The following is a 20,664-nucleotide window of genomic DNA, read 5'->3' as shown; positions in this document are numbered from 1 at the left end:
CTCTAGTTCTCAACAAGCAGAATTGCTTCCGTTCCTCCAGGGCTGTACTTCTCTGATTTTTCTCTGTGCACCCTGGGGTTGAGGGGGGAAGCTGTTCTGGGCTATCTGGAAGCTTAAGGCTTCAATACTTTGGCACACCTATAGCTCATTCATATCACACAGTCGGGAAGCTCTGAAGAGGATAAAATTGCCCAAAGAACACCCTAACACTTATAAGACAGAAGGCCAAACCAAAGCCTCACTCATTTAACTATGAACTGTGACTGACAAAGATCCCCCGTATCTAGTTCAGATTCCATGGACAGTAGGATCTGCAGGGGTATTCCATTCCAGGTGAGGTGCAACTCTAGCTCAGGGTCAGAGGCAAACAGGTTTCCTGAGAGCTGCACTTTAGCTCATTTATACAACTTAACAAGCAAAGGAACTGCAACTAGAAGGGGACAAAGTGCTTATGCAGCAAACCCACCCTCTAGGGAATCAGCATTCCAAATCTCTTCTAGAGGAATGACCAAGTGCAACTGCCCTGAGTAGAAGCACAGTTTTGTCAGAGCTTTCCTTGATATGCAGAAATTACCTCGAGGAAGTCATATAAGGCAGCTTCCTACATGAGGCTCAGTCTGGAGAGCAAATAGGCTTCCTGAGATCTCCTTTTGACAAGGGACACACTCTGGGAAAAACAGTCATTAGTACTAACAGTGGCTTCTATTTCCCGAGTTCCAACTATGTTAAGCATCTTTTTTTTTTTTTTTTAAGATTTTATTTATTTGACAGAGAGAGACACAGCGAGAGAGGGAACACAAGCAGGGGGAGTGGAAGAGGGAGAAGCAGGCTTCCCGCCGAGCAAGGAGCCCAATGCAGGGCTCGATCCCAGGACCCTGGGATCATGACCTGAGCCAAAGGCAGACGCTTAACGACTGAGCCACCCAGGCGCCCCTGTGTTAAGCATCTTGTGTGCACTCTCACTCCTCTGTGCAACCACACACAGTAGGCATGATAATTGCTATTTTGGAATGAGCAAAATCGGGCTCAAAGGACCTCAAGATCTCACAAACAAGAACTGAATCCAAGTCTTTCTGACTCCAAAGCCCATAAATCCAAGCCCTTTCTGACTCCAAACCAGCAAATCACAGTGCCTTCCCAAGTATGGGCAATGAGACTACACCGCACAGTTAGCCCTTCCCACTGGACAAAGAAGACACAACAGATTCCTAGTGCAATGACAAAGATGTTCAACCAGGGAGCAGAGTAAAGTCACCTGAGGTGTTTTTTTCAAAACAGATTCCTACCAGATTCCAGATCTTCTGAATCCAAATATCAGAGAGTGAGATTCTTGAATTTCTATCTTGAAAAACTACCACAAGAGATTTTAGACCACCAAAGTTGACAAGGCTGCACCACCTACCACATGAATATATGTGCATGTGCAAACAGGAGATACCCATTTGCTGTCCTCATGTCAGATCCTGGCCCCTGACAGGGACTCAATAATACAGTGAACCTGTTCCTAGTCTTAAACCAGCAACCTATCCCAGTCCATTCAGCTCTTACTTTACGCCAGACACTCAAATGCAGACAGGAGACCCAGACCCACCATCGAGTGACACAACATGATATACTCAACAGTAGTCACATGAATAAAAGTACAGAGGAGCCAATGGTTACATGTGAAGCAAGGAAGGCTTTTCCCTTGGAAAAGGAAATGAAATCTAAGGTGGATTTTAAAGGACAGATGTAAATTTTCCATTCTGGTGATTGGGGGTGGGGCTAAAGAAGAGTATTACAAAATGCATATCTAAAGTACAAGGGTATTAAAACACCGAGCACAGCGGGCTCACGTGCCCTAACAGAGGGCAGAAGTGCCCAGGTGTTGACTTCCGGATTAGGCCTCTACCAGATTATGAAGAGCCCTGAACGCCTTGCTATGAAGCTTGGACTTCATCCTGTAGGCACCAGGGATCCAGTTTCAGGCAGTGAAGGACTTAATCAAATTTTCAGGTGGGAATTATCACTTCAGCAGCTTCGTGGCGGGGGAGTGAGCGTGGGGAGCTGGGCTTCCTCTTATAAGCTGAAGGATGATGGCTTGCGGAGCAAGCAACGCGGCTACTCTCAAGCCTGCTTTTTCCCAGCCTGAACACGAAAGCGACCAGCTGCCCCGACAACTGCTAGCGTTCAGTCGCAAAGCAGGGGTGTGAAGTAGGTGCCGGACACGAGAAGGCAGTGAGGATAATCTGCTTAGTTCACCCTGACCGACGCCGGCTGGCTGAACAGCAGGCAGGGAAGCTGACCACGTCCACCAGGCCCACGAGGCCCCAGAGACGGGCTACCCAGCACAGCAGCATGTTTTGAGGCCCATCCAGCCTCGAACACCAGGGATCCCTAGCAGCCATCGCCTGGCCTGCTCCCCAGTCCCGTAGGCCCCGGCACACCGGGCTCCGGCCGAAGGCTCCAGGCTGGGCAGGAATAGGCCCAGGGCGCCAGGAAGCGACCGTGGCCGCAGGGCGTTAGCCCCTCCCGCCCGTCGGGCCGTCGCCCTGGGCCAGGCCGCCTCACCTCGCGCGGACGGCGGGGTCTTCGGCGTCTCGGCGGCTGTGCCGACCCTCTCCGGACCGCGGACAGGGTCGCCGCCACCGCCGCCGCCACCGCCGCCACCGCCGCCGCCGCCATCCTCGGGCGTCAGCGTCGTGACGTCATCACAGCGCGCGCTTTACGCCAAAACAAACCCAGGCCGCCCTTGGGGCGGGGAGGGGGAGGACCTCGGGAGAGACTGGCTACGCGTTTAATCGCGGCTCAGAGCGTGGCCTGCCAATCAACGCCTTCGAAGCGGGAACTTACTCTTTCCCTTGGGTGAGTCTAAGTAACCCTGAAAGTACCTCCACTATAGGGCACGGGGAGGGACCTTCCTACCGGGGGAGTAGGAAGAAACTGTCAAATTTCTGGTTAGGGCAGAAGGACGCCCTGTAGTGCAAAGGTGGGGACGTAGTGCGTTTCAACAGAAGTTTTTGGCAGTGCCTCCGCAAAGGATCGATTTAAATTTCATTAGCAAATCACTTTTTTTTACTGCAGTTAAAATAATTGAGGCCCTCAGAAGTGTTAAATTTGGCCTGCATCACAGTGGAGTTGCAAATGGTTAACTTGAGGATCAGTGAAGGTGAAGTGAGTCTTGGGCTAACATCGGAGTAACGGTTTTTTGTTTTAAACTAATTTTGTTTTGTTTTAATTCGTTATTGAATTTAAGTGTATTCTGAGACTGCAAATCAAGTAGATTAAAAAAAATTGTTACCATTAAGACATCTCTAGAAGATCAGAATTATCTCATTACTTTACAATAAACCCAAATTACAGGGGGAAAAAGTAGATGCCGGAGGTAATAAGGGCATTCTAACCTCCTTCCATCTACCTCATTTCTGTCGGTTCATTTGTTAAAATATTATTTACTTCATACATGAAATTATCTTTAATTGACTTATAAGCTAATGTTATACTTTAAACCTAAAAATAAATTAAAAGTAATAAAACATCATGGTCTGTTTTACATAGCAGAGTTTCATAAAAAATTTTATTTAAAAAAAACACCTTTGGGAGGTGGGTGGGGCAGAATAACTGGGTGATGGGCATTAGGAGGGCACATGATGTGATGAGCACTGGGTGTTATACGCAACTGATGAATTGTTGAACACTACATCTGAAACTAATGATGTACTGTGTGTTGGTTAATTGAACTTAAATTTTAAAAAATTAAGAATTAAAAAACACCTTTAAAAAATCGTTGCTCCCCCACCCCCCCCCAAAAAAGTCACTTCCAAAAGTCTAGTGATTAAGGGCATGACTTTGGGGTCAAACAAACCTGGGATCATATCCCAAGCTCTGACACTTTCACAGCTGTGTAACCTTAGGCAAGACTCTTCTCCTCAAGCCTTATTTTTCTTATGTTTTATGGGGATCATAATCCTGACCCCACAGAGTTGTTGTGAAGGTTAAAAGTAATATGGAATTCTAGGGTTGGTGGGGCTTAGAAACTCACACACAACACCCCAATTTTACAGACATTCAGCAAATCCAACAAGTATTTATTGAGCCCTTGCTACTGGCAGATGCTGGTCTGGACTCTGGCAAAGAACACAGGGTCCTGAGATGAAGAGGTATGTTGATGCAGAGGGACTGGGTTCAGGACATTCAGCGCCCCGTCTCTCCCCTGAGCAATAAGCTATTCCATGTCCACAGAGCTGTAAATGTGAGACACACCATCACCATTATGCTCTGGCCTGGGCAGATGTGTCCAGGGCCCAGTCTGGCTATCAGCCCACCCCTCTCCTTCAGTTCTGGGATAAAAGATACAAAGCTCTTAAGCCCCTGGCCAGAAAGCAGATTCTGTCCCCACCCCCATGCACACACTCCAGGTCGATCAATTCCAGGGAAGAGCAGGGACTTAGCAAAAACCAGGGTAAAGTAGGTCACAGCAGGAGGATGGTAATCCCCCTGATGGCTGGCCAAAGCAGTTGAGCCCCTGCTCCTGGAAGCAGGCTGCTCCTGGCTACCCACCAAGAGGGGCTGTGAGAAGACTTTCAGGGTCTGGATTCCCAGCATCATCCTTCCCAAAGTATGCCCAAGCTAGGTAAGGGGGCTGCCCCAAATGACACATCCTCCATGCTGAGGTCATTCTCAATCCAAGCTCTTACTGACTATAATACTTTCTATGTTGGGCTTAGAGTTTCTGTCTTTGATTCCACACACTTCTACAAGTGTACTCTTTATACCCAGCCCTAAGTTGTGTGCTAGAGACATAAAGAGGATGTTTGGGGAGTCCAGAGTGGAGAATTCTGACCTGGACCCAGACAGTGGTAAGCCAGTGTTATCAGTACTGAGAAGACAACTGGGGAGCTGTGTGGACCTGTAGGAGGCTTCTGATTCAGGTTTGGAGTCAGGATTAGGAAGGAAGTGATACTGAGCAAGAAAAGGAGTTCACCAGGAGGATATGGGGAAGGGCATTCTGAGTACAGAGAATAAATGTACAAAGACCCAAAGCGGGGAAGGGCTGGGTAACTCAGTTAAGCGTCTGCCTTCCACTCTGGTCTGATACCAGAGTCCTGGGATCAAGCCCCGCGTCCGTTGGGCTCCCTGCTCAGCAGAGCCTGCTTCTCCCTCTCCCTCTGCTGCTCCCCCTGCTTGTGCACTCTCTCTCTCTCTGTCAAAAAAAAAAAAAAAAAAAAAAAAAAGACCCAAAGGGATAAAAGCCTGGCCTTTCCTTTTGGAAAATTCTGGTGGTCAAAGTGGGGCAGATGTGGGAAGGATTTTCTCCTGAACTTTCTCCTTTAGGTGATGTGAGAAGATGGGTAATGACTGGTTGGAAGGGGCACCTGGGTGGCTCAGTCTTTAAGCTTCTGCCTTCGGCTTAGGTCATGATCCCGGGGTCCTGGGATCGAGCCCCACATCGGGCCCCCTGCTCAGCAGGAAGCCTGCTTCTCCCTCTCCCACTCCCCCGGCTTGTGTTCCCTCTCTCGCTGTATCTCTCTCTGTCAAATAAATAAAATCTTTTAAAAAATAAATAAATAAACCCAGATCTTTAAAAAAAAAATGACTGGTTGGGAGATAGAAGTGGAGATGAAAGTACAGGTGAATGAAGCAGAGGAACAAAGGTAGGGCAGAGAGAGTTGACTGAGGTATCTGAGCTAACTGGAATGGGACGGTGTTTGGGAAGAATGGATGAAGTAGGGCTCCTATACACGAGGATGGAGGTCTCTGGAGGCACCTGTCACCCTGGAGCCAAACAAGGGTTCAATTAGGCCTGATTCTGTCCTGGAGGCAGTACCCCCCCAGCATGGGGGGTTTTAGTGTAAACCTAGTCTGCTAAGCTCTAGATTCCTACCCTGATTCCTTTGGGCTCCTCTTGTAAAGCCCTCTCCAACTCAGCCCCATCTCTCTTCCACCACCTGTAAGTCTCACATCCTGACCTCCTCTATCACCCCCCATCACATGCCTTCCCTGAAGCCTCCCCTGATGCCAAGGACTGTTGAGTAGGTAGATTCCTGCTCCATGCTCAGACAGAGGGGAGTCGCAGGAGTGGACTGAATCAACTGTGGGCAGAGCTGGCTTATGCAGGGCCTCATAGACAATGAAAAGGAGCTTTAACATCGGAATCGGTTCTAAATTAAAAAAAAGGGGGGGGATAAAGCAGAGGGAATGAGAGCAGAAGTCAGTGAGGCCATGGCACTGCCCACACAAGTCATGGGGTGGTGGCTTGGGGTAAGGTCCTAGAGGTGGTGGTGGAGGACTGATTGAGAGAGGGTTTCACCCTCTCTAAGGATTCCTCCTTCCCTCAGGATTCTGCCCATGCAGATTCTTGCTCTTCTCCACCAGGATGAACAGGGTTTCCTCACACACCACATACTCATTCCATGCTCCCAGAACGTCTTCTGGGATTATCGACTTCACAGTGCATACCTCTTCTCAAAGAACAAGGTACAGCAGAGGCCAGAGGAACCCTCATCAGGACCCCAGTTTCTGCAGTTCCAGGTCACCTCAGGGACTTGAATATAGACCCCAACATGGACTCCCCACCTTCTGGAACAGGTTCCCCTCAGATAGACCAGGACCCCGGAGAGGGAGAAGAAAAAGCACTTAATCTGTCTTGAAGGCCAAGATGGTAGTTAGCAGAGATGGCAGGAACGTGGAGGCCAGAACGAACCTGGGGATGGTGGTGAACTGGCTCAAGGGGGGTGGGGGCGGGGTGGGACACTTCACCCCCTCACATGCCCATGGGGCCAAAATAGGAGGGGCAGGCAGGAGGTAGAAATGCCAGCCCAGGAGAACAGAGGAAGGCTGTGCATTCCGGAAGATTTCGGGTCACCACCAGAGCTCCTGGAACCTGCACACAATGGAAAACTGCACAGCCAGCCCTGGGAAATGAGTGTCTGTAAGTAGAAAGATTGAGTCCCCTGTGGTGGCCATGGGCCCCGCCCATCCATCCCTGGGGATCAGCTTCTGGAGGCTCCGCCCCAACCAAGCGGGGCTGGCTCTGGCCAGAGGAAAGGAAAGAGCTTAGTACAAACATAAATACCTTTAATGAAAGCCAAGAGCACTCTGCAGAGCCCCGGTAGGAGGCAGGGGTGCTGCTACTCCACCAAACTGGCTAGGCCAGAGGCCCCAGGAGGCAGGCAAGCGCCAGAGCAGCCACCAGCAGCGGGGGTGTCGGGGTGGGGGTGGGTGCAGATGCTCTTGCCTGCAGCGTCTCCTGGTTGGTCTCAGGGCCTGTGCCATGCTCCCTAATACGCACAGGGGTGCCGCACAGAGCATGCAAGTTATCCGGGTGTGCGGCCCGGCGAGCTTCTTGCTGTAGTGACTCCCACACAGCGGTGGCCTCCTCTGGGCAGTGCAACAGGACTCGGGAGGCACAGATGTGGAAGTCATTCCAAGACCTGTTAAAGACTTGGGGTTAGGATAATTTGGTGGGGCAAAGAGGTTTTTGTAATGGGAAGGGAAAGGTTCAGGCCCCAGGGTGGTGGGGGGTCCCACAGTTAGGTGGCTGTCTTCACACCTGCTCTTACCTGCAGACAGTCTCCAGCTCGCCTCCAAGACCCATGCCGTCCCCCAAGCGGATGAGACACTCCGCGAAGCCCTGGTATATGGTGTCACAGCCCCCTCGGCCCGTTGCAGCTGCTGCCAGGGGAGATGCAAGGACTAGGGGTGGGGGTGGAGAGTGTTTGATAGGACGAGCCGCCCTGCCCCCCTTCATGGCCAAGCCCCTGGGGGCTTGTTTACCTTGGTATGCTTGGGGGACGTGACTCAGCGTGAAACAGAGGCACCCACGGGAACCAACGGGCATGTCTGGGGATCCACCTGCACTGGCTCCCCTCTGGGCACAACCCGGACAGGATATGTGGAGAGCGGGGGGAAGGAGGTGTCTTGTCCCAAGGGGTTGGCTCTTTCTCTGAGCTTCTAGGGTGACAGGTCAGGTGAGGATGGTCCAAGTGAACGAGTCAGGACACAGAGAAGAGGGGCAGGGTCCAGGGCTATGGGCTCCCTTAACTGTCCTGCAGGCTGGACAAGCTTACTTGGCCATCCCACCCCATCCCCAAAGACAGGTGTTCTCAGCCAGATAGAGCAGGATAGGTGGGGCCAGAATCCAGGTCAGACCCTAAGAGAGGGCCTCAGGGGTCCCATGGCTGGTCTAGGGGGTCTCACAAGAGCCCAGGTCTCCCTTTACCAGAATGGGCAATGTGGAATTTTGGGGTCCTTTCCGCTTGACTAGGTGTCAGTTCATGCCCATTTTGCATCCTGAAGCCACTGGCACGTATTATCCGCTCCCTGAAGCCCTCGCACCTCCTCTCCAGCCTGGTTCCCAGGGTTCAGGAAGGCTGGGCCTCAGCTCTCACACGCCCTATACCTAGACCGGGAAGAGGGTGTGCCTGCCAGCCGCCAAGCTGGGTCCAGCACTCCCGCACTCACCAAGTGGTAGCAATAGCAGCAACAGCCCCAGCACACCGGAAGGTCGGGGCAGTCTCTGGCGGTGCTGACAGGAGCAATAGCTGTGCATCATCCCCGCATCATCCCCGGCTGGGAGCCTAGTGCTGGAGCTAGCAGCTTGGAAGCAGCTTGGAAGCTCAGCCCTTCGGCCCAGCCCCCGGAAGAAGGGATTGTGATTGGATGGGAGCCGGGGGCGGGGCCCAAGGCCAGCTGGCGGCCCCGCCCCAGTACCCAGACCGGGAAGGAGGGGAGGGACCCCAGAGAGAAGAGCTGGGGACACAGGCAACTGCAGAGCTGACCCCAGGGCCCTTGTCTCAGAGATGGAGAGGGGATCTGGGAAGGCAGCTGTGCAGATGAGGGTGGGTGTCCAGGCACCTGGGTTAGCCTAGGCAGAGCTCCACAAAGGGAAGAGAGAGGGGAGAGAGAACAAAGGTCCTTATCAAAGGTACACCAAAAGCACACACATACTCCATTTTATTCCAAAAGCATTTAATTGAATTTCTCAATGTTTTTCAAAAACAAAAAGATCCAAATCGGAGGTAAAAAGGAACATGGAAAATTCAACTCAAGTGGTGTCATGATCTCAGGGGTCATGCTCCAGGCATGGCAGAACCCAAGAAGGCACAATACCCACCCTGGGCCCAGCCTAAACCTGCTGGTTACCACAGCCTATAGACCACAGCCGGTGCTCTCCCCTCAAACACCCCCGAGGTGGGAGCCTGAGCAGGTAAAAGAGTAGACATGACCCTGCTTTTGCCCTAGGCCTGTCTGCTGGCCTTCAGTGCCTCCCCACCCCTGGGCAAGGCAGGCTTAGCTAAGGGAGGCTAGGGGTTACAAGGCCGTGCAGCATGAGGCTGAGACGCCGGGCCACTTTGCCAAGTGAGTTGTGTGGCTCAGCCTGCAGGAACTGGAAGAGCTTCTGGCGCACCTGGGCCATGACGGAGCCCATGTGGTCCCGAGTGATGGGGTCACTGTGGTCCAGGTGCATCACAGCCTCTTCCAGGTAGCTGTGGTGGAAGAAAGGGACAGGATAAAGGTGGGCTCCAGCAGATGGGAGCGCCCCCTGGTGGCACTGAGGCCCAGAAGGACTGCTGACAAAGCGGGGAGCTCAAAGTCGGAGATAGATGGGGACAGAGGGGATTGGTGGAAAAAATTAGGAAGCAGAGTCAGGCAGGAGTCTCTGCTTGGACTGCTCCTCCACCTGCACCCCAGCCTGTCTCCTGATCCCCGAGTCCACTCACCTGAGCTTGAGGTCAGTTCGAGTACCAAGGTCAGAGGCCAGCTGCTGGATGAGGGAAAGGAGCACAGGCTGGGAGAGTGGGCAGGGTGGCTGCCCAAAAACCTGCCCTGGGTCCACAGTTTCACACACATACAGCACCAGGTTCAGGTCAGCAGCTGTCAGGGCCTAGGGAGAGAAGAGTGTTTATAGTTAAGGTCAGAAGGGAATACCTGCTTGTCTGGCCGTGTGGTTCGGGTGAGGATGACCAGAGGAGGGTACTGAGGGCTCCAGAGGGGGGATGCTCAGGAGCCCAGAGACAGTACTAGAGAACTGTGTTGTTACTCTGGGGGATCAGGAAAGGTTTCCTAAGAGGAGTGGTCATGAAGCAAGGTAAGCAGAGGTAGAAATTTCGAAAGGGTCCAGGCAGAGGGGAAAGAAGGGGAAATGGCCTGAAGCCAAAGAGAATCAAGAATAGTGTACTGGGGCCAGACCACCCAAAGCCTGGCAGGTAGGGTATGGTATGTGGGCCCTGTCAGGAGACGCCTGACCCTACCTGGACCTACTGCCTGGCATACCTGCTGGAAGGCCTGATTGAGGTGGCCCTGCTGCAGCAGCTGCAGGATATGGGCTTGCTGGGCCTGGCAGTCGAGGTGGGCAGCGGGGACAGGCGTGCCAGCAGCTGAACGCATGGCCTGCATGATGCTAGATGTCACGGTGGCCTGCTGCTCCTTGAGGGCTACACTCACCTCGCCCTTAACGATGCGCTGTACCTGTGCTAAAATGGATTCCTGCAGGCTGCAAAGGGAAGTGAGGAAGATGAGGTAGACAGGAAGTCTGGTCTGGCACTTTCCAAACCCGGCACCTTGCCCAATACCCTGCCCAATACCACACACCTGCCCACAGCCACATGCAGCTGGTGCTGCACCTCAGCCCGGACGCTGCTGGACACGGTGGCCGCCATCTGCTCAGTGGCGCCCTGCAGTGTGCTGACCAGGCCCCGCAGCTGGGCCAACACAGGCTCCCGTGCCTCCTGTTCTCGCGCCTTCCGGCTCTTCATGTGGCTCTCCAGCTGCTGCAAGTCTGGAAGGCGACCACAGAGGCCATGAGAGGGATGGTAGGGGAGAGAGGGGCAGCCCCTCGCACCGTGAGGCATATGACCCCACTCACACTCTTGCGTGCCCAGTCGGAAGCTATCATTGATCTGCTGGAACATGGCCTGGCAGCTCTTCTCAAAGGCCGGCAGCACCACACTCTGGAAGGCTTCACGGTAGGCGGCCTGCATCGGCCCCTGTAACGTGTCTGCAGCTGCTCGGGCAATGGCATCTGTCAGGTTCTGGGGGTAGAGGGAGGTCTGAGTTGAAAGGCTAAGCCCAAGTTGGCATGACCAGGCCCACCAACCACCAACCTCCCGCATCTCAGGCCCTATAGCACCTTGGACTTTAGCAGCTTGGAGATACTCTCTTTCATGCTACCCTCCACGGCTGTGAGCTTGGTGGCCACTGAGCTGCTCAGCTGGCCTGTCACTGGCTCCAGGCTCCTGGAGACACCTGTGGCAGGACCAGGAGGAATAGGTGGAGCCACAAAAGGCAGCTTGGCAGACAGGAAGCCCCACTCCCACCTGGCCCACCCAGAAGTCTCCACGCCCAGCTCACACGGAGGCACTGTCTTCTTGATCTCATCCCGCAGGCTGCGCTCCAGCCGCCCAGCTACAGCCGAAGACAGTGCCTGGGACAGTTGTTGGGTCAGCTGCTCCTGCAGCTGCCCACCCCGCTGCTGCCCCTCAGCCAGTGCCCGCTCCAGCCGCCGCTCTGCACTGTAGCTAAGGAATAGGCCTGGGGCAGGTCCCACATCCCTTCCTGGGCCAAGAATGCTGCTGCCGTCCCCACCCCTATGCCATGCCGGGCCATGACCCGTAAGGATACGCTCCTGCTCATGCCGTGACTCCAGGGTGCGTTCTACGTGGCCCGTTACAGTGCTCTGCAGGCCTTCAAGCTGGCTGCAAAGACGCCGCAGCAATTCTTCCTGGCTGTGCCGCAGCTCTGCCAGCTCCCTCTGCTGTTGCCAGATCAGTGCTGGCCAGTCCTCAGGAGCTTCTGCCACCTGCCAAGAGCACCGACAGGCAGGTGATGCCTGCCCCATACATTCCCACGCACCAGACCAGGGAATGGCCCAGAGCTCTCCCCCATCCTCACAGGGAGAAGTCCCAGAAATAGAAAGGCCGTTACTTCACTTACCTGGTGCTCCATGAGCCGGGATCCCACAGCCGAATCCCTGCCATGGACAAGAAGCACCTCAGGCCATGTCACGCAGGGCAGCCGGAGGACCACCCCTCTCCTGGGCCACAGGACCCCACCCCCTACCCGTCATCTTTCTTGCCCTTTCTCTTAAGCTTGGGTGAGGCTCGAGGAGAACCCTTGGTCTTCCAGTCCTTGGCCGGTAGCCGTGGAGGGGGAACTTTGGCGCCAAAGCCTCCTGCGGCAGAGGCAAGGCTAGCCACCTCATCGTCATGGTCACTGTGAAAAGGGGAGAGAGAAAAATCAGCCCCAACCCACTTGCGGGCCCTCCCTCATGAGAGGAACAGTGTAGGGTGGTACCCACCTTTGCTCAGCACTGGCGTCCTGGCTGTCATGCTGCTGCAGCAGGTGATAAGGTGGGCGGTGGAAGGCTAGGCTCTTGTGCTTCTCCTGGAGGCCATTCCTGGGACTGAAGGAACAGGCCAACTCAACAGCGGATGACTCTACCTGAAACCCCTCCCACCAGCACACGTTCCCCTCCCAGGTTCCTCACCTCTCTGCTAGGCTGCTGCAGGTCTCACGGGTAATGTCTGGTGCCGTAGGCCAGACCTGACTGTCAGGGGCTGTGGCCTCCTGGGTCAATGCTGCCTCCAAAAGGGAAGGGGTACTATGCCGATCCCCATCCCCAGGGCCTCCATCCAGGCCAAGCTGGGAGCCAAGCTCGGGCCCCGGCCGGGGCCGTGGGGACAGCAGGTGTAGCGCTGAGGCAGCTGAGGCCATACTGTCTGGCTCAAGACCCTCAGGAGCAGAGGAGACAAAACCACGGGACAGGGCCTCAGAGGCGATCTCAGGGATGTCCTGGGACAGGGCAGTGGAAGCTGAGGAGATAACATCAGGGGAGCGGGTGCGGCTGGGAGAAGCCTGGGGTAGCCCCAAGGGCTCCACTTCCTGTAGCTCCAGGGACAGTGCAGAGGCAGCAGTAGGCACCTGAGGCGGAGCAAAGACAGGGCTTAGGTGGTGGGGTGTGGGGGTGGGGGGCACACAGAAGAGGCCTGACGTCTGCAGCGACGGGACAGTGGAGAAGGGGGATTCAGGTCAAAACTCCCACAGCCCCAGCCCAGGAGGAGAGGAGGTGGGGATGGATACAGGCTGAGAAGCTGCCCTCCAGGGAACAGGGGAGGCTGGGATGACCTCAGGGAAAGACTTCAGGTGCTGTGGGAGGAAAGTGCCACCAAGCTTCCCACTACCACATACCTGCCACCCTGCACTTCATACACACCCACACACACACCTGCCCAGGTGCTTTGGGAGTCAGTTTGTCAGCTGGCCCTGGGAGCAGGCTGGGCAAGAGGCTGCGTGGGCTTGCTTGCAGGCCGCTGCTGCTGCTCAGCGCCAGACTGCCATCCAGTTGCAGCTTGGGGCTCAAGGTCAGCTCCTCAGGCGGCCTGCTGGCAGGAAGGTGGAGGTGTAGCAGCCAGAGCTTGGCATCACCTGGCACCAGCCCCCGCCATCCCCCAACTCTGACCGTCGCTTCACCTGGGCAAGGACGGCTCCACAGCTGAGGCGCTGCTCATGGCAGACACAGCTGTAAGAGAGGAGGAGCTGGGGCTGGAGCTGGAGCTGGAGCTGCTGGGGGACGCAGTGATCTGGGGAGATGCAGGAGAGTAAGGCTGTGGCCTGCACGTGGGGCGGTCCGGGGGCCCCCTGCCCTGCGCCCCACACCCCTCCCCCAGCACACCTGCTGCAGGGAGGCGCTAGGTGTCATGAAGGCGTCAGGTGTCATCAGCTTGGGCTTGGTCTCACTGCTCAGACTGAGGAAGTCAGCGGGCGCAGGCAGCTCCACTATGCGTCGGGGGTCGGGCTGGGAGCCTTGGGTAGATGACCCCAGGCCGTCAGAGCCCAGTTCAGGTCGAGACTCTCCAAATGCTGTGGGGAAAGCTGCCACTTGAGTCAGATCTCAGACCCTGGTCAGTCTAACCTGCCTCCCTCTTACACCTCACTCACTGAAGTCCTCATGGGCAGTGTGGGTGGGGAGCGGGGCCACCACATCAGGGTTCAACTGCGGCTGGAAACGGATCTGCACATCCTGCAAGGCCCTACAGGCAGAGAAGGGTGAGCATGGGAGAGAGCTCAAAGAGGCCAACATCAGTAGGGTGGGGAGGGGCACAGACAGTGCACAGGTGAGATTCCCCAACACACTCACTTAGTATGCACACAAAAGAGTTTGATGAGCACACCGGCTGCAGACTCCATGGCACCAGCTCCGTGGGTCCCATCTACGAAGACAGCGCGGGCAACTAAGCCCTGGCCCTCTATGCCTCCACACTTCGCTACAGACAAACATGTTCCCTGACCCTGAGCAGCTCACCAGCCCCTAGGCTGTCATTCTCCTCCTCGGCAGGCAGAACCTCAGTGTGCCGCAGTCGGCAGCGACTCACAACCTGGATACCGAAGCTCAGCACAGGATGGGTGAGCAGGAACTCAGAGATTGAGCTGAAGCAGGCACGGCCTTCCTCCTGGTTCTGCAGCAGTTCCATCACATAGAGGACCTGCACACACAGTACACTCACAGCTGGGCTCAGAGGCTGGGAGTGCTGGGGCTGTGCCCAACACCCCTGCCTCCCTGACAATACCAGCTCTGCCCAGGCTGTCCCCACAAGAGCCTACCTTCCGTTGCACGTCGCTGAGAATAAGGTATTCTGCTGAGAGGTCCAGACAAACCTTGAGGCTGGGGGGTACACTCACTGAGCTGAAGATATCTGGGGAGAAGCTGTGGGGCCGGGGAGGCAGGATTAATGAGACAGAAAGTGGAAAGAGCCCAATCTGTCACCCTGCTGCCCCTGCTCAGCCTCTGCTTACCGAATGGTCTGGAGGCAGGTCCAGGACACCGTGCACCACATCTTGAGCTCCCGATTCTGGTCAGCACCAGTGATGAGGAACCTCCAGAAAGGGACTCTGCAAAGCAGCAAGGCATCGAATAGCTGGCTGGGCCCCTTACTGGAGAACCAAGGTCCAGCCCTCTACCCGCCTGCCTGCCCACTCACTCACTCAGGGTCCTGTTTCTTGTGGTTGTCACAGAACAGGAGGCAGGAAAGGGACCGCCCATCATGAGGTTTCCATTCATGCAGACACCTGCAAGGAGGCAGACAAGGGACATGAGTGGATGATCTTGTCCTCACCTGGGGGCGGGGGGGGTCTTGGTCCCTCAGGCCCTGCCTTACCTTGGCTCATCCTGCCCCTCAATGTAGATCTGCCAGAACTTGACAAAGCCATCATGGCTTGCAGTAGCCAGGACAGTCCCATCAGGTGAGAGGGCCCCTTCACTCAGGCACTGGGAAGAACCCAAAGAGCCTTGCTTTGCCACCTGACTAGTGGTGGGAGCAAGCCCTTCTCCGGTGAGGATGGCAGTGAGCTGAGCTGACCCACAGTGGATGTGTATGTCTGTATCAAAGCCTCACTAAATGAGGGGCTGTAGAGAAGACCAGCCTCGCAGGGTTCAGCAGGTTAGGTGTGCACTCCATAGGTAAGGGTCACTTTGTGTTCAGAGTTCCCATGGGCAGAGTGCCAGTAAAGTTGCCTGCGCAGCTGAAGGTTCAAGGAAGAGATGAGGGGCATAAAGAAACAGGGGAGGGCAGGGGGGCAGTCAGTGGCAGGCTTACAGTGCTGTGGCCTTTTACCACGATGAAGCCTTGCTTGATTTGGCTGACACGCACAGGCCAGGTGCTGTGGTTGGCGCGGAGCATGTCCAGATCCCACACCTCAGCCTGGAGGGTACAAGGTGAGTGTTCAGCCCCTGCCCACACCATGGCTTCTCTGAACCCTTCTCTCCCCCCATGCCTGGTTCCCTCACCCGGTCCTCGTGCAACAGGGCCACCGTGGGGCTGCCCTCCTCACAGCAGTCCTCACTCTCCTCCGGGATGAAGGGGCACCAGATGATCCTGCGGAAGTGGTTCAGTGCTGTGCCCTCTGGCTGCTGGATATGGACCAAGATCTCTTCTCTGAGCACGGTGTTAAGGGCTAAACAGGTGGATGATGAGGTTTGTCTGGTAGCCCCCACCCCGCCCCAGAGAAAGGATACTGAATTTTGCCATTAACCAGAGCCAAGCGCCACACGAACAGGTTGCCTGCCTCATCCAGACAGGCCAGCTGTGAGGAATTGAGATGTGCAAAGGCCAGATCAGCCACACTGCCTGTGAAGCCCTTGAGCAGGGTCCGCTCTGAAGTGCTGACACTGATCACCCGCACCATCGCCGAGCCGTTGTTGGCAGCTGGAATCAGAAGAGCAGGAGGTCCTGAGGAAGTATCCAGGCCCGGGCAGCAGCAGAGAAGCCCTGCCCTTGCCTGCCTCTTTGCCACTACCAGTCTCAAGCTCAGTTTTCCCCTCAGCTCCCCAAGGCCTGTCAGAGGTGGAGGCAGGATAGACAAGCCTTCTATTGTACCCTAAGAGCTGAGTGTGCTGAGTGGTCTGACACTGGATCTGCATCTCTGGGGCTTCTAGCAGAACACCTCCCTCCTCTCTCCTGCCCCTACTCACCCCGAATGGCATAGGCCAAGAAGGAGTTGGACACAGCTATCAGGTTGCCATAGTAATATTTCTGTTCCCAGTCATACTTGGCCACAGGCTGGATTTTCACCTGAGAACAAAGGATGAAGAAGGTCGTAGAGGCTGAGGGCTAGGGTAGATTTATCAGGGCCTAGTTGATCTCCAGCATCCCTGGGGATACGAGAGCCACATGTATGAGCCCAGCCACCTATTCACAACTCTCGGGGCCAGATTCCCACAGAGATTTGGCCGCTAACCCTGGCTTCCTGAGACTGAGGCACACTACCTGTCAAGGTGATCATCACAGTAACTGGCAGCATGGGAGGGGAGGGAGAGGCTTAATGTGCCCGCATCCGCCATACATGCCACAACGTCGTGGTGCCCACCTTGTTGCTGCCCCGTGCTTTGCTTGAGATGCTAGAGTCACTGCTAGCCACAATCTCCACCTCCTTGGCCAAAATCCCGATGCATGTAGAGCTGTCATCTCCTGTGAGGCAGCTAGGGGGAGGGGTGCACAAGCTTGACTCCTGTTCCCGCAAAGTCTCAATGGGCAGGGTTGGAAGGGGGAGAGAATACAACGACTCTGGTGAAGGTGTCAAGTCCAGATGCTCAACTCTGCCTGGTCCACTGGTCCCCATACCCACAGCTCCCTTTGCTCACCTCCCTCCTTAGTAATGGGCCTATTTCCATGCTAAAATGGAAGCCCAAACTTCAGATCCAGCCCAAGCTCTTGAGCTTGTCCTTGCCCCTCATCCTAGTACAAATATAATGTGGTTAAGTACACCACCCCAAGGACCCCAATACCACCATTGCCATTTCCCAGACACTCACATGACCTGCTTTTCCTGAAGGTTAATAGGTGGCATGGCCCGGAGACCAGGCTTGTTTGCTGAAGTACCATCACCTGAGCAGAGGGGGTCTGGGACAAGAAGCCCATTGAGATCCCCATTGTAGGCATTAGATGGCCGCTGGCTCTCTGCACTGGGACCTGGGGACAGAAAGGTCCACTCTGTTGAGGTTGTTCCACCTGCCCACTGGCCTCTCCTCCTGCAGAACTTCATTTAAGAACCATGAGGTCCTCGGGACACCTGGGGGGTCAGTCAGTTAAGCGTCTGCCTTTGGCTCAGGTCAGGATCCCAGGGTCCCCTGCTCAGTGGGGAGCCTGCTTCTCCCTCTCCCTCTGTGGTTCCCCCTGCTTGTGCTCTCTCTGTCAAATAAATAAATAAAATCTTAAAAAACAAAACAAAACAAAACAGGGAGCCATGTCAGTGGGGAGGAGTACCCTTGGTTCATCTTTTGTTCCATAAACACTGATGGTTGACACAATGTCTGCAAGGACCAAAGACATGCATGTTTTTGGAGTAAAGCCATCAAGAACCCTGTGAAGCCAATTAATATTTAGGCCCAGATTAGCACAGAGGGACTCTGTACTTGAGGGAAAGCATGGGAAGGGTCAGGACAGACTTCATAAAAGGAGGTCCATCAGAGCCAGTGTGGCTGGAACACACAAACATAGGAAAGATGGAGGAAAGACAAGCCACAGAGGTCTCAGATATGAAGCTTGGGTGCTTAAATTCTCCCTGTGGCAATGAGAGCCACACAGAGTTTTAAACGGGAAGGTGACCTGGTCTGCTATGGCCAGAAGAATGACTGCTCTAAAGCAGCATGTAGGATAGTTAAGAATCCAGGTAAGAGATACCAGGTCCTAGACCAAGACAGTGGCAGATGGTAGAGAAGGGAAGATGGGCTCCCAAGGCATGAAAGGACACTGATAAGATGTAGGAGTAAGAAAGAAAGAAACCAGCCCCTCAAAGAAATGGCTCAGAAGAAGCCACCTTGGGCAGGTAACCTCAGAAAGAATGGACACGAAGGAGCTGGACAATGGAGAGAAACTCTAGGATAAGGTGTGTAGTCAGGAAAGGCGGCATTTCAGTTGCTTGCCGTTGGCTATTTCAAGCACCCTCATAGGCTCGGATACCACCCTAAAACTCCCAGGTGACAAGGAGACTAGGGCTCCACACTGAAAAACATGGCAAGTTTCTAGTCATAAAATAGTCTGGCATCTGACATGGTCCTCCAGTGCCTCCAGAGGAGATAAAAAAGAGCTATTTGGCAAATGGGGCAATTAAGTACCAATCAACATATAAGGAATTAAGTGGAAAACCTCCAGGCCACTTCACTTGGATCAGAGACACTTTAGCTGCTCAGGGGTAAGCTGGCCACTCTCCCTCCCAGGCAGGCTACCACGAGGACAAACAATCTGCAAAATATTGGCCATGCCAGACTCTACCAAACCTTTGAGCATTCTAGTCTTCACAGAGCTGATGAGCATGAGAGGTCTAAGCCAAGCTCACAAGTAAAGGGAGCACAGACTCCAGGTGTGGGGCAAAGTGCTCAGTGGTTTCAGGCAGCAGATGGATTTTCCCCAGGTGGCAAGGGGTAGCTAAACCCACCCAGTGTGAGCACCAGTGCCTGCTTTCAAAAGCAGCTAGTTTGGGCCTCCCAGCAAGTTTAAGAACAGGGTTTGAAGAAACACCAATTCTCAGCTGTGGCCACTGCATACCCCACACCACCATCACCAGCTGGTCTTTCAACCACTACAACTTTTCACAGGTCCCCAGACCTGTCAGGAAACTGGTGCCTTCACACATGCTATTTCTTCTTTGCAGAGTGCCATTCCTGACACCGAATCACCTGTTCATATTATTAACACCTAGCCTGAACATTGTCTTCTCTCTCAAATCTGTTCTCAGGCACTCTCCAGCCCCAACCTCAGTACCCTGTTTCCATCACAGTACCAAATTACTCCTTTTTTTTTTTTTCATTGACAACAGCATTATATTACAACCTCATTAGTTCTCTATGTCCTGGGGGCTCTTTGAGGGCAGGAGCAGCTCTGAGGTATCACTGCAAGCCCATGTAAAGTCTAAATGAATGGAAATATAAACTAGTGCTTGCAGATGTTTGTAACCTAATCCAATCAGGGCCGTGCAGTCTGTGATTTGCTTTAATCCCAGAAAGGACATAAAACGGGGGTGGTCACCTGCCTCCTGAAAATCAATTTTAGAACAGCAGGCCTGGAGTCTGTATTCCAGAGTGAAGGGCAAGTTGCAGAGGGTGACCAGTGGCTCCTCAGCACAGTGCTTAGGTCTAGACCCAGAACTCGGCATACAGGGCCCAGACCAGGCCTCTGAACTATATGGCATAAGGATGGGGAACCTGAGCTAGTCCCAGGAACACTTCAGACCTTGGAGCCAGGACACGAAGGGGCCCCTGCGGATTGAAAGAAGGAACCTCACCTTCAGCAGAGACGCTGAAGGACGAGGCACAACGGCCTGGCACCGGGATGAGAAGGGATCTGCACCCTTGTGGGGCACGCTCAGGAATTTACTGCTCCAACCCTCGTCTTACCTCATCAGCCAGGAAGATGCGGTATGGGTCCTGAGGGACCTGCGGACCCTGAGGTCCGCGCCGCCCTTCTGCCCGCTCGCCAAAGGCCCACCCCCGCTGTCCCGGCTCACCCCCCGCGGGCCGGTCCAGCTTGAGGATGTCCCGCAGGTGCTGCGTGGCGTCCTCGATGTCGATGCTCGCGCAGGAGGAGGCCATAGGCCCAGCCGCGGGCGCCTTGTCCGCGCCGCGTTCGTTTCGCTGCCGACGCGCACGGTGCAGCCGCGCACAGCCCTGCCGGGACCAGACACCAGGACACCGGTCACTCGACTCTGTCCACCCGCAGCCAGCAAACCGCCGCCCGCGCCGCGTCCGTGTACCCCACCGGCCCCACCAACCGCCTCCACTTCCGGCCCGCCGGAGCGCCGGCTCCCGGAACGTGCGCGGGGTGGAGAAGAAAGGTTCCGGGCTGGGGGGCGGAAGCTTCGCTGCTCCTGGACCCCTTGGTCAACGGGCGTTCCTCAGGGCTGAGGTAGAGCAAATGTCCACGTACTGGACCGCCCAAACCCCTATTCGGCTCAGGATATCCTGCCCAGTCTATGTCCATTCCCAGAACATGGGCTCATGATGGGCCTGGAACTGGATCAACTCAACCGCCCAGGTTACAGTCCCTAAGACCCTACCAAGGAAGAAGCTGAATTGGTACGAGCCTAGGTTTCCCTTTGGGGAAATGGGGCAGGGCAACCCAAGGTCTCAGGGGAATCATAAGCCGAGGAATTGCAAGGGGAGATGGTCAAACCATGAACATCACATTGTTAATG

General features: G+C 54.8%; 3 protein-coding genes across 4 annotated transcripts in view; all 3 read right to left on the bottom strand.

Moving 5' to 3' along the window:
• PSKH1 (protein serine kinase H1) overlaps positions 1–2,665 on the bottom strand; it is a 25,825-nt gene extending 23,160 nt beyond the window's left edge. The window contains exon 1 of the mRNA XM_021703534.1: positions 2,551–2,665. The gene's annotated coding sequence lies outside the window, so the exon portion shown is untranslated. The remainder of the gene's footprint in view (positions 1–2,550) is intronic.
• A 4,461-nt stretch (positions 2,666–7,126) lies between these two features.
• On the bottom strand, positions 7,127–8,533 carry NRN1L (neuritin 1 like). Its single transcript, XM_021705618.1, has 3 exons — positions 8,443–8,533; positions 7,542–7,674; positions 7,127–7,412 (listed from the first exon to the last, which is right to left on the bottom strand). The coding sequence occupies exons 1-3, from the start codon at positions 8,531–8,533 to the stop codon at positions 7,127–7,129; spliced, it is 510 nt and encodes a 169-aa protein (XP_021561293.1).
• A 399-nt stretch (positions 8,534–8,932) lies between these two features.
• EDC4 (enhancer of mRNA decapping 4) lies at positions 8,933–20,239 on the bottom strand. Of its 2 annotated transcripts, none has more exons than XM_044921960.1 (29): positions 19,978–20,239; positions 17,288–17,444; positions 16,843–16,954; positions 16,448–16,547; positions 15,992–16,181; positions 15,764–15,911; positions 15,573–15,677; positions 15,135–15,244; positions 14,962–15,045; positions 14,773–14,868; positions 14,581–14,683; positions 14,282–14,462; positions 14,117–14,189; positions 13,918–14,009; positions 13,652–13,839; positions 13,450–13,559; positions 13,205–13,361; positions 12,467–12,900; positions 12,278–12,382; positions 12,040–12,192; positions 11,914–11,950; positions 11,602–11,779; positions 11,332–11,487; positions 11,111–11,226; positions 10,847–11,012; positions 10,573–10,759; positions 10,255–10,474; positions 9,702–9,865; positions 8,933–9,467 (listed from the first exon to the last, which is right to left on the bottom strand). In XM_044921960.1, the coding sequence occupies exons 1-29, from the start codon at positions 20,060–20,062 to the stop codon at positions 9,275–9,277; spliced, it is 4,200 nt and encodes a 1,399-aa protein (XP_044777895.1). In that variant the 5' UTR covers positions 20,063–20,239; the 3' UTR covers positions 8,933–9,274. The 2 variants fall into 2 exon arrangements, with proteins under 2 accessions (XP_044777895.1, XP_021559220.1); XM_021703545.1 differs by having other exon boundaries at positions 13,205–13,358.
• Positions 20,240–20,664: the final 425 nt, after the last annotated feature.

Source organism: Neomonachus schauinslandi, chromosome 16 (assembly GCF_002201575.2).
Source record: "Neomonachus schauinslandi chromosome 16, ASM220157v2, whole genome shotgun sequence".
In the NCBI taxonomy this organism is placed as follows: Eukaryota; Metazoa; Chordata; class Mammalia; order Carnivora; family Phocidae; genus Neomonachus; species Neomonachus schauinslandi.
The sequence above is the reverse complement of the archived record's forward strand: the minus strand, read 5'-3'. Positions and strand labels throughout refer to the sequence as shown.